Source organism: Poeciliopsis prolifica, unplaced genomic scaffold, assembly GCF_027474105.1.
Source record: "Poeciliopsis prolifica strain line A6 unplaced genomic scaffold, Auburn_PproV2 SCAFFOLD114, whole genome shotgun sequence".
NCBI classification, from domain to species: domain Eukaryota; kingdom Metazoa; phylum Chordata; class Actinopteri; order Cyprinodontiformes; family Poeciliidae; genus Poeciliopsis; species Poeciliopsis prolifica.
The window spans coordinates 315001-334520 of record NW_026562489.1 but is presented as its reverse complement, the minus strand read 5'-3'; the positions used below and the strand labels follow the sequence as shown (position 1 = coordinate 334520).

At 37.6% G+C, this 19520-nt stretch overlaps 1 protein-coding gene across 1 annotated transcript; it reads right to left on the bottom strand.

Moving 5' to 3' along the window:
- Positions 1 to 5021: 5021 nt before the first annotated feature.
- Positions 5022 to 7728, bottom strand: LOC129354628 (U6 snRNA-associated Sm-like protein LSm3). Its single transcript, XM_055024071.1, has 4 exons — positions 7675 to 7728; positions 6496 to 6606; positions 6318 to 6413; positions 5022 to 5645 (listed from the first exon to the last, which is right to left on the bottom strand). The coding sequence occupies exons 1-4, from the start codon at positions 7693 to 7695 to the stop codon at positions 5565 to 5567; spliced, it is 309 nt and encodes a 102-aa protein (XP_054880046.1). The 5' UTR covers positions 7696 to 7728; the 3' UTR covers positions 5022 to 5564.
- Positions 7729 to 19520: the final 11792 nt, after the last annotated feature.

Genomic DNA, 19520 nt, shown 5'->3' with positions numbered 1-19520 from the left:
CTCCTTTATCAACTTTTTGAAACATTTTGCAGATATAGAGTCCAACTCAGAATCTGTTCTTTCTACCGATAAACAATCCTCTTTTCAGTGCCTCTGAGTGACACTATGACATGTTGGGCCGGAGAAGCCAGGATCACACCATTAACTCTCTGGTTAGTGGATGATCCATCAGTAAGCCAGAACCACAGATGGACATCTTCAAAAACGCCTTAAAAGCTGAACCATCACAGACCAAAGTCCTGGCTTAGTCAAAACCTTCAAATCTCACAAATGGAAAGTAGGATTTGTTCTCAACTCAGTTCACAACTCATGGATGGAAAATCCTACGATGAGATGGGAATTACAAACTTACATGAGTTCACTTCAGTGTTTTTTCTTTCAGTTGGTTTTGGGCTGATGTGACTGTCAATCTTTAATTGTTAGAAATAAACTGCTGTATTGAAAACATCCTGTGATTTTGTCTTTCACAGGGACGTTCTTCTTCCAAATTAAATCCATTAATGCTCATATTGGTCCCACAAACAGAGTTATGTTCAGGTGCTGTGGGAATATTACTTACAGTGAACCACAGGTTTATATTTATCAGCAGTTGAGTTGATAGTGACTTGGACGTGCTGCTTTAAAAGCCAAAGTATGCTTTAGGGCGGTTTTATTGTGTTCTTGAGTATGCATATATAAAAAACCCTAATATGTTATTTTGGCTGCTTATAATAAATGAAACTAAGCTGCATGCAAATTTTCTGACTCCAGAATGCAGTCAGAAAGAGGATTTGTGAGATATAGCAGTGAGATCACATGTTTTCTGCTGCTGCAGCATCATGTTAGGTAACACATGCAAGAGAGACATGACTCACATAAAACTCTGATGATCCCAGGCGTTCACTGACTCAGGGAGACACGCTCTCCTCCCTCACTTTGTTTTCAACAAGAAAATATGGACAGGAAAAATTTTCATTTTTACCGTCCAATGATGAAAATCACCAAACTCTTCATGCTGAAAGTGCAGTGTCATCATGCTATTGTGTAATGACTGCTGTAGGAAAATCAAATCCTCCACTATTTTACATGTATTTGTTTGTGATGCTTGAACTAAAAGGGTAAATCTCTTTAGAACGATGGCTGAAACTTGGCAAACATTTAAGGAACAGAAAACTGGGATCTGAACGTTAAAATGTGTGCAGATGAAACTCTGCTCAGTGTTGGAAACAGAAATAGCTTGTAGCCAGTTGGAGGTCAGTGATATTTCTGTCACCTCCACGTGAGGAGAAGCAGTGTGTGAGTGGATTTTTCATTATTTCCATCCAAGTCACACAGAACTCTGTAAGGCTCGACGTGATGCTGAAAAACAAACGATGAAAACCTTTTCTTGTTTCTGTCATCACAGATCTCTTTGTGTGCATGTCTTCACAGCTCTGTCCACTGATGCGTCTTTGTCTGCTGACATTTCTGCCTGCACACCTCAACATGTGACTAATTCTCAGTCTCAAAATGACTGCAGCACTTCTTCTCTTTCTTGCCACATGCTAACTAAAAAATCAAGCTAACCACGCCAACCTCTGAAATTCATGGACCACTGTGGTAAATTTCTCTTCACTCTGATTATCAGTTTCTAGGAAGGTAAACAGGAAGATTAGTCACTGGATTTCCTGCCATGGTGGTGAGGAGCTGAGCATGCCTTCCTGACATCAGGACCTGCTTCCTCTACTTTATCTTCTCACCATCATTTCAGTTTGTCACAGACTAACTGTGTGAATTATTTTAGATGCATTAAACAGGAATATGACAGCTATTCATTATTCAGTTTATTTCCATTATCATCATCAATCAGAGGAATGGCATCTTATCAATTAATGCAGCGAAAGCAGAGCTGCTTTTCAATGATAAGGCTGCGTGTCGATATCAGGACATAATCTGTGTCCAGCAGGACGAACATCAACAGGTTCTGGTCTAAACAAAACCCATCCGCTCTGTTTAAAATGTGTGGGATATTAAGTTGGGTTTTGGTTCAGCACCAAGTGGGTAATTTGAAATGCAGTCAATATAATGACATGGGACACAATATAGGAATTATTTTTATTCCTATGTTAGTGGCTATAAAATCCCATAATTCATCTATATGGTCAATCAGCATACAGCCAAAAAAATTCACAGTCGCTTGGAAGATGGTTTAGATATGGTTTTCATATCTAAACCATCTGTCATCATCACAGTGTTTCCACAGCAATCAGCTGGGATAGAAACAGCATTCCCAGTCTCATCGTGAGATTTTGCAGTGAAAGTTTCCAGGAGGAATCTTGCAGCTACATGTCCTTGATCACATAAAGGTCACCTGTACGCTTTGACATTTGGAGGAATGCTCACTTTGTTTCTATCAATCAGATTAGGGATTAGTTCAGAGATTACCACTACAGTCACAGGAGTGTTTAGCTGTGAATGTTTCCAGTGGAAACAGGTGCAGGTCCCATGGTGCAACACGCTGTGAATCCACAAAATCTCCGACAAGCTTTCGCCACATTCAGCCATGAAGTTTTTGTCAGAGTCATAGTAACCAAACACAGCGAGTATTTCAAATGATTTTACAAAGACACAATAAAGCAGATTGCTTCTTGAGTGGTTGTTTTGAAACGTGGTTTTGAAAAGCTGAATTTAAGACACGGATGGATTTCGATTCTCAAACCCCATTTGTAACATTTTCAGCTCTTTGCTCACAAGTTGCATTCTGATTGTAAACCTCAAGGCCAAACCTTGAACAGAAGCTGTGTATTTAGACACACTGCAGGAAAAACATGAAAAACCAAAAAAATGAAAAACTTCACTTCCCTCATTCATTATAAACCAAAACTGGGAGGTTTTCAGCACCAAAGCCAAAGGGAAGAGGGAAGATTTAAATAACATGTCTTAGATTCTCAGCCTGAGCGTGGAAGCTGAGCAATGCGGCTTCATCGCATCAGAGCCCGACTTATTAGAGCTGAAAAAGTCCCTGACTCAACCGTTAAGCTATGTGAAGCTCAAAGTTATTCAGGATTCATTTATCAGTCTCTTCAAAAGCCTCAGTGGCACAAGGACACCGAACATCACCAACTATTGATGCCTTTAATGAATCATTGTCTTCTCCAGGAGTTACATTTTAACTTGTATTTATCACAGGAATAAGTTAGGAAATAGAAAAACTCCTGAGTCAGATGAACAATGGCATTAAAATAAGATTTTCTCTGGAGGAAGAGCTGAAAACAGAGCAGTTTTTCAGCTGTTTTTCAGAGTACCAATACTCTGTGTAGTATGTGGGATATGGGAGCAGGGAATCGTTTAGGTTTTACTTGATTATTCTAATAGTCTAAAGCTCTTATTCTAATATAAGGTGATCAGTAAAACATTGTGCTCAATGTGTTAGAACCTGAAACTGCAACTCAAGTATTTTCAGAGTTTGCCCATGCTGAGCGATCGCTGCAAAGGCAGAGCTACAGTGTAAACAGTGTTAATCTTCAGGTTTCATGTGTGTGTGTGTGTGTGTGTGTGTGTGTGTGTGTGTGTGTGTGTGTGTGTGTGTGTGTGCTGGCTGCTGGTGAAGCCAGGGATCGCTTCTAAAAACAAGTGAATCGAGTCAATAAAACACTTGAACCTCACAGAGGTGAGTGTTGAGATGAATGTCTGTTCAGCAGGTTTAGAGGCCATCAAAGCTCAACATGTCCTTCATTTTCACGACATTCAAATCTTAATTTCTTGAAGATTAAAACAGAAATTTATGACAGAACTCTCACTTGCTTAGAGTTGCGTCATTTTTATAAGCCAATATAGATTTAAAATCATTTTTATTAAGAGCAAAATGAAAAGTTAAATAATTTGACTGATTTACCAAATGAGCAGTATTATGTGTTTTCCATTTTTTATGGTACAATCAAGTATTATGTTAACTTCAGTTATTTCAATTTTATGCCATAATTAAGTTACCATGTTTTCCTCAGTTGCTATAAAAATGTGATATCTAATATGACTTGAAAGAAAACTGTCTTTGTAATTTGATGGCTTGAAATTGGCCTCTGTCTCTTTAAGATCTGCTGGTTTTTCTGAAACGCCTTCAGAAAGTTGTCCCAACATGGCTCCTCTATTGACAATGGACTTCAAACTAAGTAACCAAAAACTATCCTCTAATAACTAAAATATAGGATTAAGAACATTAGGCATCCCATCAACACAGCAGCCTGTTGACGTTAGCTTCCACTAAGCTGATTCCCATCAATACTGCATCATCATGTTATTGAACACAAACTTAGGCTGAACAAATAATTTATCCATTTATAGATTGCTAGCCAACTGTTTTCTAGTTCTTAATGTTTCACAATTCTTAGAATTTGGCAATTTTTGTAAATGACTGTACAATTAACATGCAATTAATTCTTAATGTCCATTAATCAATCCAATCTCACAAACTATATCCTGATAGTTATTGAATTTGATCTATGCTGTTTGTCAAACACTTTAATTGGAATGGTTGGACAATATATCCTTGTATTTCATTATTCAGTCATTTTATTTTTGCTTTCAGACATTTTCATCTGAATATCGTTAGAACTCTACAGCCTTTTGTAAACATAAACAGTGTGCAGAGAATATAAAATAACTCAAAATTCTTCTAAATGTTTTCCAGATGGTTGGATCAATAACTGATTTCAGTAAGAAAGAACAATAAACCAATTGGGTAAATAATGCCCCTAAATACCTCAAGAAGTTTATCAGAATATTTCTGTTGAAACAGGATCTGTTATATCTGTGTGTCAAGTTAAATCTCAAGAGATTTTACAGACTATTCCCAGAAACCACCGGGTGTTCATAGGAGGTACTGCCATCTTGTGGTTGAAATGCAACAACACAGCAATTTCCCACGTTCACGTGTGAAAATGTACAAACTCACTTTCATCTGAGGAAAGAAAATTGCAAGAAACTTAACTCTTTATGTTTCCAGCTCATCTGCTGCTGTTATTGTAATTTGCATGCTTAGTACCAGCAATTAAAAACAACACTAATTGTTTTTATTTTTTTAATTGTTCAACTGAAAAATGTTTACAAATGGATGATTTAAACACAGAAATGCAAATAGGGATAAAAATGGTTAAATTAAACCTTTCAGACTTAATATTTGTGACATAATGTACTTCTGAGACGCATCTACAAATGACTGGCATTTTAATGAATCATAATAAAAAAAAACTCATACCTGCTAATACTTCAAAAATAAAACCTGAAATCACAATGAGACATTTCGTGACACAAGTACAGAATGCAAAACTAACAATTTCATCAAATCTGAAAATATTTATATCCTGAGCAAAGTCAAATGAAGTGTCCACCGACGAGTTCAACAACTACACAAAATAAAACAAAAAATGCTGCGATTCTTATCTTGCTCCATTTCTTCACTCAAAAATGTGTTTGCAGGGAACTTAACAGAGTGGGAGAAGTTTTACTCGTGAAATTAGAAGTATAATCAAGGCAGAAATAAAGAAAGTGGGCAACACTTTACAGCAGACATGGAGACAACAAACCGGCCGTCCATCAAGCGTCTGGTTTCAGCCCACCCTGAGGGGCGGAGCTACAAGAACCACGCCGTCACCTCTGACAAACAGCATGGGGATGTTCCTCTTTGTAGACTGAAAAGCAGCATGAAAAACAGTCATATGAAACTGTAATCTTGTATTTTTAACTTAAGTCTGCAAACATAGTTATGAAACTATTTAACCAGGAGGTTGTGTCATCTCCTGGAACCACATTCAACACATTTCTGCTGATATACTCTGCTTTTTTAGTAGAGATTAAAGTTTCTAAACTGTTATGCTATCTTATTCAAAACGTAACGGATCTCTGCAGATGGCAGCTGGATCCCATTATGTTTTAAACACAAAAATCTGACCTTCAGGGCGTCAGTTAAGATACTTAAAGGACTAAGGAAGTGAAGTTGAGCTGTGAAATATATTGTACTGTACAAAAAAAATGACAATAGGTTGCAGGTATAAAAATATGACATCACACCCTAAATTGAAAGAACCACACAATCAAAGTTTGAATGCATATGTGATACATATAAACAAAGTGGCCTTGATTGACCAAATGTATATTTTTAGTAGCTGTGATGCTAAACTTACAGAGAATGTTTTTGACAAAAGTGATGATGGGAAAGAAAGCAGCATCAAAACACCCAAAGCAGTTTAAAACACACTGAGTTTCTAACACTGTAGCTGATAGAGAGGTGAACTAAAGAAGACTGCATAAATCTGAATACAAGTGTAGAAAAAAAGAGAACAAAAGGAAAACAGGTACGTTACCTTGTAGAGTTCCTCATACGTCTCCTCATCAATCTCCACAGTCGTCACCGTCTCCTCCACATCCCCCAGGATCATGTTCAGGTGCTGATCATATGCCTGGGACAACATGAAACACCGAGTGAGGTCAAAGATCTAAACTGACAGAAGTGGATCACCTGATCCAGTGAGTGTAGCTTACATGCAGACGGCCCCGGAGCTCCCGGTCGTTCCTCATCTTGACATAGATCCGCTCGTCCAAACTGAGCCTGATCAGGTCAAGCGGCTCCTCGACTGTGTTGGTAGTTGGTTGCTGCAGAACACAGACAGTTATTTCTGTTTTCAAACAGAACCTCTGCTCTGCCACTCAGAAACCAATGAGAAGCAGCTTAAAATCCTGACAAAATGACAGACTTACAGGACTTCAGGGATCAAACCTGTTCACTCGTTATTTATTATCATTTTGGTTGTGGTGGACTTTATTGACAGTCAACAGACAACAGAGCTCCGACTTGAGGGCGATGCCGTCTGTTGATTGGATGCTTATGCCACCATTTCATATGCAATGCAACAAATCTGTTAATTTAATTTGAGGCTTACATGTATATACATGTACATTGTATATTCTTATTTTGTCCTTTAAGTTAAATAAAAACTGTATATTTTCCAACTGAGTAAAATAAAGGTGAAACAATCAGAAGCTTTTATAATAACCAAAGTAATGATTTTTCCGCCATAATGGTGCAGCCGTCCAGAACAATGCAGTGTTTGCACTATTGCCTCTCACTGATGAGCCTGATTGGTTTATTAGCTGAATGTGCACAAGCAAAACTGATGGTCATGTTTTAAAAAGTAGCAATTTCAGACAGCACTGATCTCCTATCTCCCCTGATGATGGTCAGTAACAAGGATTAAGATTTATGACCCTTAATGCTATAAAACACCAAAGCAGAGCACAGCATTCTGGCTCAACAATCACACTGCGACAAAAAATAATTAGAAGCTTTTTGTTCTTAAAACGTATCAAAACATGTGCCGTAAAAGTTACATTACCTGGCATTCATCACCCAGGACGAGCACGTGAAATTAATTACTTCTAGCAGTCATGTACTTTATTTGTAGAGAGTAACAAAAAACAACAAATCACGTTTATATGATATTCTTTTCAGCTTTCTATGCTGCCAGTCAGGCTAATTCGGCTAGCTGAATTAGCCTGGTTTCACAGGCCCGAACAGGCTCGTAATGGTATTTTTAAACCCAAAAGCCCACACTAAGCGTAGAAACGCAAACAGAAGGCTGATTATATCACTAATACTTTACACAAAATCGATACACCAATGACATAAAAGATTTCGGCTTAATTCTACACAGCTGCACAAACCTGCTCAACTTCGTCCGCCATGTTGCTTTGAAATTACGTCGAGCGGAGAGACGGATACGGAAGTTGCCAGGTCCGTAAAAAATGCCATTTCAGGCAAAAGCAAATAACATCTGCTGCTTTGGAAGAAAATGGCTTTTATTTTTCCTTTTCTTAGTATGGAAAGATTATGCGATGCCCCAAATATCGATAAAGATAACCTTACATTTATTTTCCTCTTACTTAAAAATATATTACATGGATTTCTTTGTTTGCAATTAAAATGTGAGCCATATTTTATTTGCGTAACCCTTTACAATTATTAATATTTACATCTTTTCTGTAGTTTTGCGTGATTAGTCGTTTAATTCCAACTCCGAAGTATTCACTCTACAAGCTCGATATTACGTGTGGGGATCGTAAAAAAGACAAGAAGAGCAGATTTGGCAACCCGTCAGCAGAATAAAGCGCGTCCTCTGTTTCCAGGCCTTTCCATAATCCCATCGCATCCCTGTGCGGTAAGAAAACCAACCGCCAAATCTGTTCGTTTGGACTATAATAATCCTTTTTGTTCCATTACTACGATCAGTTTTCCGAGTTTAGCGTTTGTAAAACATCATGACCCATGTAATAATTAATAATATAGTGTATCAGTGTACAGTATTCGACTACAGTAGAGTTCATTGTCAAATAAACCAGTTTCATGTATTTAATTTCGTAAATAAGACATTGTTGCCTTTTTCTGTGCTTGATGCCATTTCATTTTTTTGTATATTTGTTCCTCATGACTGTTTCTCTGCCACTCTGTGCACACAGCAGTGCCTGTGGTCTGTGTGCCTCCTGTCCTAAATGCAGCCCAGTGCTCCATACTGGGTTTGTCTGCAGACTGAGGAGGCAGATCAGATCAGAGCAGTGGCATTACCCATTCCATCCTCAGCTGCCAGGTTGCTCTGGTGGAAGAGATCCCTGCAACAAACATGTCAGACATGCATCCCAAACCACTGTCAACAAACACATTATGGGTTTTATGAGCTCTTTAAAGAACCTGTGTGTGAAATCAGGTCATGCATCCTTCTCTTTGCTTGTTTCTGGATCCTGTACTTACAGTTTGTACATTAACTTGTTATGGGTGACTGGTTACTTAGTGATAACCAACCTGCATGCTGTTTTGTGTTTGCTCAACAGGAACATAACCAGCCACAGGGTGGCGCTGGAACAAAGGCCAAAGATGACATTCTCCTCTGGTTTTGGTTAGCGCTCATATTGGCACAAAATCAACATTTCTGGAAGACAGAAACAACAATCTGCTCTCCTAAGCATGTGCATTTTCTGTGTTTTATTGTATGAAGAAGATTCAAAGCAGACAGTCAGGAATTGGGAACAATTTTAACAGGTTTTTATCACTATCTATAGTTTGTTTGATTCTGTCATCTTTCCCGGTTTTGATTAAAATAATTTTCAGTTCTTTTAATACATTAATCTCTTCCAGAGTTTGATTTGTTTTGTTTCATCGCACACTTTTTAAAATCATTTTTGTTCAAATGTTCCTTGACTCTGATCTTATCCCCAGTTCAGTTGTAGTCATAACTTACTGACGTTATTACATATTATTATATATTACAATTTAGTATCATTTCTAGGTTTTAAATGTCACGATGATTGTCTTTGTTGTTTTGGAAATCAACAATTATGAGCAGTTTTCATGGTAATATCCATGAAAATATTAAGTTTATAGATTTCAACAGATAATTCTGACCACACTTGAGATTTGTTCTGTTTTTTATAAATGTTTTTTGTTAAAAATGTTTTTGTTGTCACCTTACAGGTAACAACACGTTGGTTTTGGATTCATGGCTCCACCTTGACAAGCAGTGGACAATTAAATGAACAAAATTAATTATGTACAATCAGTTACAATGCAGCATTAGAATAAATTATACATTATTTGATTTCATTCTGAATCAGATGTTTGATAAGAAATTATTATCTAACATAAAAACAAATATATCAACAGGCACAAAGATGATCATTATCAATAGAATAACCAAAAAAGGCCCTTATTGGTAAGTACATAAAATTACTTTGTAAAATAATTAAAACCTTATGTTGTCGTATGTCAACATTTTTTGTGGTAATCTTTTAAATCTGATGCTTCAGTTGTAGTTTATCTTGTGGCCACATGAGGTCGCTGTCAGACCTAGTGGAGTTAATCTTCCCCTTCCTGGCCGGTTTGACTGGGAAGCCAATTTGAGAAAAACGTGGAAAAAGTCGTCCATCAAAAGGCATTGTCCTTTAACAGATCTGTGTTTTGCATCAATGTCGTCAATGAAACATGGATCTGCTTGGAAGCTTAATTTGATTCAAAAGGAGCTAAATAATGTGTTATTTTTTGTGTGTTTCCGTCACTTTTTTTATTCGCTATCATACATTTGGCATTACATAAATGGCCCTATTTTAAGTAAGTCATAACTAGATCCATATATAAAATATGGGTCATTCATTCCAGCTGCATCACAAAGAAAATAATGAAGTGGTGCTTGATGATCAGCTCATCAAGCACAGCTTAGATATTAGTTTGATGAATTTTTCTTTTTCACTGTCAGTGTTTGCTAATCATCATGTGTCAAAGTTAGAAAACCAAAGTCTGACTGCAGCTCCATTATCTCTAAAGAATGCACACTTTTATGCACACAGTGGAGTCACACCACGTCATCAGCGATGCTCATCTGCATTGTTTTAGGAAATTACTCTGAGTGACGCATTTCACACTTATCACCTTCTCCATGTGATTGAGACAGATGCAGAAGAAGAAACCTGCTGCTTGGAGACTCACGGCTTTCTGAAGCGACTTATGCATGCTGCAGTAATCTAAAACGGACCCATCTCCCTACTTGAAGCCTAGCTTATTTGAATATTCTGTTTTTCCTTTGTGACAATGTTTTTTGAATTAATATGCAAATTTTAACAAGGTGCCCTGCTTTGAGAATGATTGATGGGAAGCCATTAGACGTGACATTTTTTTAAGGACATCAGGTCGCATGCACCTGCACTCAGCAACTTCCCATTCTTCTGGCTCCAGGGTGGATAAAGCGGACTGGAGTAGGTCATCTGAACAGAGTGAATGTGACGTGTGCTGCCAAATAAGAAAGATGAAAAGGGAAAAGAAAAAGACTTCTGCAAGGCTCAGTCCGGCTCAGTGACTTTGGACAAAACATTTCCTGTTGGCGTATTATATGTGGGCTTTTTAGCTTTTAAAGAAAGGAATACTTGTTAGTGTTGATGAAAAAGCAGCTAGTCAGAGCTCTCAGCTAAAGAATTACTGAAGACAGTGACACATCACCAAAACCCTGTGGGAAAGGAATGCATTAATATTTTTGTGACATTTCCAAAGAAGTACATTTAGTCTTTTTTCAGTTTCTTCATTCTCATTTGTGTCTGATACTTTTATCTATAAAACCAACTCCTGCTCTTAATGGACTGCATTCTGATCTGATTTTCTTTGGCACAACTTTATCTAGGTCAGACTAGTAAAATAACATCATTGTGGAACTGAAGAACTCTTCTCTATATTTTAATATGCAGATGGTGGTAAATATTTTAGAGTAAAATAAAAATCAACTTTTGCAGAGTTATGCAGAATGTCAGATCATTTAATGACCAGTTTATGAAGAAAACCTACATCTCCTAACGCCGCTTCGACTTTTAAAATCTGCTTTATGTCATTTTGGATTATGCTGAAAAATATGCTAATAGAAATTTGCCATGGTAGCTCAAAAATAAAGAAATATCTCATAATTTTGGACATTTTTTAACATTGAAGTTGCAACATTGTGTCTATGTCAGGGAGGGGTACAGCTTTATTTTCCCTCCTTCACAGGATGGAAAATGATTTCAATCCAGACGAATTTCATAACAACATGTTGCGTTGTGGCTTCCAACTGCAGCATCCTGTTGGAGGTTCTGCCATCCTGGAAATACTCTGCAACAATCTGCCTGAGTGATGTAAGCTGAACGTTTGCCTGTAGAGCAGCTTCATTGTTTTAACTCAGTCTGTCCGTCTTCACAGCTGCAGTCGGTCTGCTCTCCTGCGTCATTCCTGGATTTAGGCCTCAAACTAACGAAGGACAGGACAAATATGGGGACACATGAATTATGGTGCTATACAAAATATTTTCTACAATAAATAACTTTTGTTTTCATCTCTACTCCTAAGTGGCCACCTCATTAAGTTCTTAGAACCCCTTCCAAACAAAGTTTGATTAATCTCCATTAAAAACCAGGACTTATTCAGATCCAACAGGAAGACTTAGCAAGTTACATCTTTTATCTGAATGTGACCAATCAGATGAAGAAGAGCATATAATCCATAGATTGATGTTTTCTACAACTTTGCGAAATAATAGTAAAAAACATTTCCTGACAACCTTTTATTCCATGTAAGCATCTAAAAATAAAGAGAAAATATTAAGGGCAGAAAAGAGAGAAGGGCTGAGAGGAGGCATAACAATGAGTTTGGGTGATGAAAGTGTGTACCTGTCAGGTCCGAACCTCAGAATAGCTCTGCAGTCATTAAAGGGTTTTTGGCTCCACATTACAGCAGTGACTGGCAGCCTGATTCATACAAATTTAATTATGGATGAAGCCAAAGTCACAAGATCAGGCTTCAAGTCGGATGAATTTACACATGCTCATACCAATATGTATGAGCTGGTATAAAGACTGAAACACAAAGTCATGCACACACACATGCACACACACACACACACACACACACACACACACACACACACACACACACACACACACACACACACACACCTTCAGCAGGCTCTGTCAGAGCAGTTTGTCTCCTCAGTAGCTATTTCTACAGAAGCTATTTAAAACATGGGCTGAGGAGAAGCTGGGGAACACAGAGGACACACTTGATTCATTATTCCTCATTATTCATTCCAAACTGGGAAAAAGCAATAAATAATGATGCCCTTTGATTCAGAGCATCTTCTCAGCTGCACCGGCTGATGCAGAAGCAGTTTATGAGGAGGGATCCGAGGCGCTTTCCCTCCGTTTCTGTTGCCTGCTGCCTGCAGCTGCATTAGTAATCACTTCTATATCAGGCTCCATCTGCTATTGTTTGTTTTGTTTTAAAGGACTTCACCGTCACATTTAGACATAGTTGATCTATGCAATAAATCTGACCACATCTTCTCAGTCAAACAGTAGAAGAGTTATTGTGGAGTTTTTATTGCAATAGTCATCCACACACAGAGTTTTTATTCTGTTTGTCTTTATCCTCTTTGTTTTTGGTGTCTTCTTATTTTTAAGTGATGTTGATTTATTGTAAATCTCATCACATTCATATTTAAAACAAAATACTCTGAAACTTCAGTGTTTGCTTTTTACTTTCTTTTTTTTTTAGCATTTTCAGGGATCAATAATCATACAGTTTATCGACAAACTCCATGAAAACCTGAGAAGTTGGAAATGCAAAAGGATTTTAATTAATTATTTTAATTATTTTACCTGCATACATCCTGCGAGGGAAATAATTTGCACTGAAGGAATAAAGATGACAGAGAAGAGTGATGCACCTTGCAGTTGGCCACTGTGTGCATGATATTTTAATATTTCTTCATAGACAGTAACTCTTTGGGTTTGGGGGAAAAGCTGGCGACTTTGATTAAAGATATGTCGGTTTTTAATATTTTCCACTAAAAGAAGGAAAACTATTTCCAGATTGAAAGTCATATATTTTACTTTAATACGTTTTGGTTCTATCTAACGTTCATTGCTTTTAGACCCCCAAACCAAGCCTCAGCTGTGAACATGAACTCTTATTTCATTTCCACTGCAAACATTTCAGCATAATAAACAAATCCCTCCGATAAGGAAACATTGTTGTCGGGAGGTTTCTTTGTTGAAGTTCCCGTATCGGATTGCTTGATGTGACAAAACCTATTAGCTTTCCAGATGCAATTCTATGCCAGCTATTTCAGAGAATGTGAGTTTGCAGAGGTTGGAATGATGGCAGTCGATCACCTGGTGTCATTCCCGCTGCTTCTGGCTTCGAAAAAAAAGGAAATCACAGAAAGGCTAAAAAGAGCAGATCAAGATGGAAATGGCAAGAAAATGGGAAAAATGGCTGATGTATTAGAAAAAATGTCTGAGAATGAATATAAATGTGAAAGGAGATTGTATGAGCAGAGTAATAGTCATTTATTGCTACTTGTTATTTCCATCCACACGTTTATCAGTAAAATGTTTTATGCACAGGAAGCAACAAAAACACAAAGTTTCAAACAAGCAACAATTTTATGTCAGACAGTCCAATAAAAACTTAAACTTTTCTCATATTTAATACAACAGGAAACTGGTTTCTATGATAGGTCAACACAACTAAATAATTCATACAATTAAACAAAATTAAATACTGAAAAGTATTCATTGGCGTTCAAACAACAAAACACTTTGGGAATCATTAAACCCTCTTCAGTTTTATGCCTCAATATAAGATTTAGTTGAGCTTTCGGTGAGCTGGAGGTTTGTACTTTTCAATAACTTGTCACTTTTTGCTGTAATGAGAGATAAATGCTGTTGTGGCTTCAGAGCCAATCGATACTAAGTGATGCTGTAGAATATTAGAATCCAATCTGTATTTTTAAATGTGTGTAAAGCAGTATTAGCAGAGGATGTCATCATCAGCATCACATTATTAACCCCATTACCTAATGCCTTTGGATGCAGCTGCACTGCTGCTCTTCCAGTAAGGAGCATTTATTTGATAAGTGCAACAGAAGGAGAATAATGCCAAGAAGTAATAAATGCTGCCAGTTCATTTTGCTAATATATCTTCAATAGTTTCTGTTATGTGAAAAGCAATCAGATTCCTTTCATAACCAGACACAATAATGGGAAAGGAAATGTGATAGTAGGAACAGAAAGAAAGGTCATTTTTCAGAAAATAGATGCACAACAAAAGTTTTTCCGTCCAAAATGAAACGATAACAAAGATCCATCCAACCATTTTCTCTGCCTTCCTGATCCTCTTTCAGGTTGTGCAGGGAGCATGGAGCCTCTCCTAGTGGTCAGTGTGTGACTGTCAGAACCAACGCAGACACACCTATGCAACGTGTGTGTATGCATAGGTGTTTGTGTGTGTGAGTGTGTGACAGAAGACTGAAGGTGACTGATCCTATTATGTGCTCTGTTCATACCTAAACATCAGTGAACGAGTTGCACTTATGCATAAAAACATATGAACTTTGCGTAGACAAGCTCTCTTTGAGTGTCCACACACACACACTCACACACACCCCCCCCACACACACACCCACACACACACACTCCCCGCGTGACTCAGTGGTGTCATATTCACAGTTGAAAGGGAACAGAGCGAGGAATGCAGAACTGTCAGGTTTATTTCTGTCTGCGCCTGGCTCTCTCCTGCAGAACGGAGCTTCATGCTCTGATCTGACGCTGCCCCACTTCGCTGTTCCCTCAGCTGGTAAAAATAACAATGATTAACCTCTAAATGCTGCAACATTCACAACTTATCAAGCATACCTCTGCACAAACAGGCCAAACTAAATAAACACCAACTGCTTTTACTGTTTTGGCTGTTTTTGTCACCTGAGTGCTGATGATGCATGTTGTTACAGGACTGGGTGAGTAAAAGCAGAGCAGAAACAAATTCTTATTTTCAGACGTAATAAAAACAAAGTTTCCATTGACTTGAGAGAATCACCACAGAGGAAAACTCAGAGTTCAAACGTTTGATGATTATAATTTCTAATGGTTGAAATAAAGCGACTCCTTGGTTACTAAGTGTCTATGTTTAAACTACTTTTCTTATTTTATAATATTCAAGCTGTTTTCATGTGATAAAAGTTGCATCACTGAACTGGCAGTTAATCTTCAGACTGGCCAGGTGTTTTAATGTTGCAGTTCCGAGAGTTTATTTCCAGGATCATGAAAAACAAATAAAAAACTTTATGCAGGTAAAAAAAAACAGGGGAGAATTAAGAGCTTTGCTACCAAAGCTGCTGCTGCAGCTCCTTCTACACAGAGCCTCAAAGAGGAAGGCGACTCACTCGGATCATATCCAGCATTTTCCCATGTGCATAATTTATCTGCACAGTTTATTAATATACTGTCAAATACACAACAGATATTATTTCAGACAAAATGACTGAATCAAGTCTGTCTGATCTTCAGATTCCAACAACATTTTTCATCTTGATCTCATTTAGTAAATTTAAATCTCTCTGCAGGGAGAGATGCTCCGCAACCATTTATTGACTTTGAAGTGATCACAAATCACTTGATAACAAGCACAGGGTGACCGTGGAGATAAAGAGAAAAAATAAAAACTAACCGTGACAGTCTTCTGTAGAAGTTGTCTCTCTGCAGCCAGGAGGACTTTCTAATGTTTTACTGAAAAAGTAACACGTCTACCGACTTCATCCCACTGATAAGAGTTTCAATTTAAAATCATAGCTCTGTGTGTTTATCACACTTCATCAAAAAAAGATCAGGATTTGGCTGTAAGCAGCAGTGAGACAAAACTTTTTACACTTCAGACATGTTGTAGGCCTTTTTGTTTTAGACGTCGGTCACAATTTCATTTCGGTGAAGGGATGAGTGTCATCACTTTAGATGATCTGACGCCTTCCACAATCCTGATACAAAAATATCCGAATGCATCTTTTATTGCATTTGCAGATGTTTTGTTTTTTTTTCTGGGAAGAAAGTAAATAAATACTAAATGCTAAAATATTTCTATGTTCTAGAATTACAACCAAAACCGTGACAAACAGGCTGAACTTTGTATTTTGCCACATGCCTGGTGATCAAGCTCACACAACTGCTAGCCTTAAAGTATTTGTTCATATCTTTATCAGGGGCTCCAATAACTGTGACGGAGCTGAAACTCCTGATTCTGTCTGTGGTTTTCTTCTCACAGCAGAACAGTCGGTGAGATGAATGTTCCTCATCTCACAGCTTCCTGCACTTCTGCAAAAACATTTGCAGTCTGGACATTTCATTTGTTTAGAAAAACATTCAGTTGGTCATTTAAAATTGAGCAACTACTGAGGTGTTTGTCATAAACCTGGCATTGATTTTATCAACTCAAATGTTGTTTCAAACTGACACTCAGAGAAATTAGGACATTTTCCTTCTAACTATTAACCTGCCAGGCTTTGCAGATCCAAATATCTCTGCATGGCACATTAATGTGATGGAATAGGCCCATCTTAGCTAATGTGCATTTTTCTTGTCATTTTACTAAAAATAAAGATTGTTTTCTCTTTCAATGATAAACTTTTTAGACCAGAAAACTTTCTTCAGCAGGAGAAAATGGACCTTGTCCTCAGATACATTCAAAGACACAGAAGCTGTGTGTAAAAAATGAAAAACCGAAGTGCTGAAGTGCAGAGCGAGCTGCATCTGAGGACATGAATAAACAAAAATTCATAATTAAATAAAGCTGCAGCTAAATGCACAAATTTCTGAAGCACGTCCCAAAGTACAAACATTTGTTCAGAATCGTTGCAAAACCAAAAGGAGCCGCTTTACTAGACTTAGTCTTAAATAGGGATTTGAGAAGCATTTGAAACAATTACAAGAGATATTCACAAGCAAATAATTATTCTCACATTAATTAATTTATTGAGCACTGAAGTCCTGAAATGAAACATACAGATAAATACTCACAGCTGAGAACAATTTAAAGAGACGTTTCAACCTATCAGTCATATTTTTTGACTGTAAGAGGAAACTGGAGTACCTGGAGAAAACCCACACATGCACTGGAGATCAGAAACTCCCCTCAGCTGAGCCACTGAGCATTTATCATTTATAGTAAAGCAGTTTGTTGGTGTGACACAGGAGCGTCATCCAGTTCATTTACTGAACTGCAGTAAAACGGCGCTCTGAATGTTTGTGGGGCTGCGAACCGGACCATGGGAGAAGAGTGAGGGACGGATGCTCTTTTCAGGAGAGTCGGATCTGAACACATTGTTCATCACCACGGCTGTGCAGTGATGTCATCTTTATCACTGACTGCCAGAAAACATTCGTGTCACCACGCTCACACTGACTCCAATCTGTCTTCTTGCTGCGAAACTTGGACATGGTGTCCATGTTTGTTTGTGTGAGTGTCATGTATGTACAGAGTGCTTCCTAAAAATCCCACTTTATCTCCTTTCTTACTGGGATTTGGATGTGAAGGACTGGGCAACATTTCTGGAAAGCTGGGTAAAGTTTTCTGAAAAGCCATTTTAGAGTTGAGGCTGATAGCACAAAATGTGTGTAAGTGTGTCAGCAGCGTTGGCAGTGTGTGTCTCTCTCTGCCAGGCCTGGCTCTCAGCTCAGCCAGAACAACCAACCAGTAATGAGTTCTCATCCTGGCTGGCCTTCCTGCAGCGATGGCGTCAGCAGATACTGAAAAGACTTCCTCCAATTAGACACTTATTAACCAAGAGATGAACGAGCAGCATAAAAACACTGATCCCAGCGTCACTTGCACAAAATGTAAATATTGTTCAAGCTTCTAATTTCTTCCTCCTTCATCCAGTTTGGGGATAAATTAAGTTGATGGAGTGTTACATACGTGCAGACAATGCATTTATTGTTATTTATTTCATGTCCCTCACATTCAGAAACATGGTTCAAGCAAAGAAGCAACAACAATGCAAATTATATTGGATGATATTTCTCAATATTTAGCTAAATTAAGTTGAAAGCTCTGGACTGGATCACAAAGGAGACAAAATTAAGTTTGTTTCATATTCTGTAGAGAAATTTAACAAAACTGTGCAGGATTATTTTATATTCTGTTGCCGTTCCATTATATATTTTTGGAATGTGATATATACCTATAATAAACGTCATTTAATGTACTGCAAGGTGGTTGTAAAATATATGCAGTCACAAGTTAATTTAAAGAAAATGTTGCTTTCTGCAGGGAGAAGCCGAGAGATGAAGTGTGTGAGTCCGGCTCATAAATTCAGGCTTTGCTCTTAGCTTCAGATATATCTTTCTTTGAAAACTCCATTTGAGTAATGATCCTTTGAAAGGACAATTTGCTTCTGCCATATTTTTTATGGAGTGTTTTCCCTTTCAGCAACCAGCAGCTTATCATTATCAGTGTGACCACACAGAGGCCTGGCAGTGTGAGATTAGCACAGGTCATGAAGAACAATTGCAGTTTCCTTTTCTCTTCTTGTTTTTCGTTCATACAGGAACAATATTCAGCTTTTCTTGATATGATCTTTAATAAAGCAGTGGATAAGTAGATTCAAAATGGCCTCCCTGTGGCTGATGAACTCTGACATGAAAGTTTGTTTTCATAGAGGAAAAAATTCAAAATTGACTGGAACTCCAAAAACCTTCTGAAAGACGTCTGTGAGATCAGCAACCATTTCTCTGGAGACCTGATGATGACCCAGCCGACCCGCAGCGTTTCACACCGAGTTTTAAGTTAGAAGAAGGCAAAGATGTGTTAAAACTAATGTTATTTGTAGAAATATAACAGGCTAGAACAAATTGATGTGTTAAATCTTCCAATTTCATTTTATGGTGTTTTAACTTGGCTTTGATTCTGGTTTTGTTTAGGTGAAATGTACTTTGCAAACCTTATTTTGCAGGCATATTTAATTATGTTTTTACAGTATTAGAGAAAGTTAAAAATAAGCTAGCAAAATTAACGACTAGCATCTCTTGTCTCTGTTTCTTCCTTTGTTAACAAACTTTATCAAAGTAACGCAAAGTTTTCTCATCAAAGTTGTTGGATTATTAATATTCAGTCAGACACAACTCGCATATATAAAAATCTTCTTTGATTAACTCAAGCAGAAATACTCAAATCATTC

Excerpts from the sequence above, each read along its gene's own strand:
- LOC129354628 (XM_055024071.1), bottom strand. The coding sequence starts at position 7,695 with ATGGCGGACGAAGTTGAGCAG. Across the intron at positions 6,414-6,495 it reads AGCTCCGGGGCCGTCTGCAT|GCATATGATCAGCACCTGAA; the intron begins GTAAGCTACACT and ends ATGTTGTCCCAG. Across the intron at positions 5,646-6,317 it reads CGTATGAGGAACTCTACAAG|TCTACAAAGAGGAACATCCC; the intron begins GTAACGTACCTG and ends GCTGCTTTTCAG.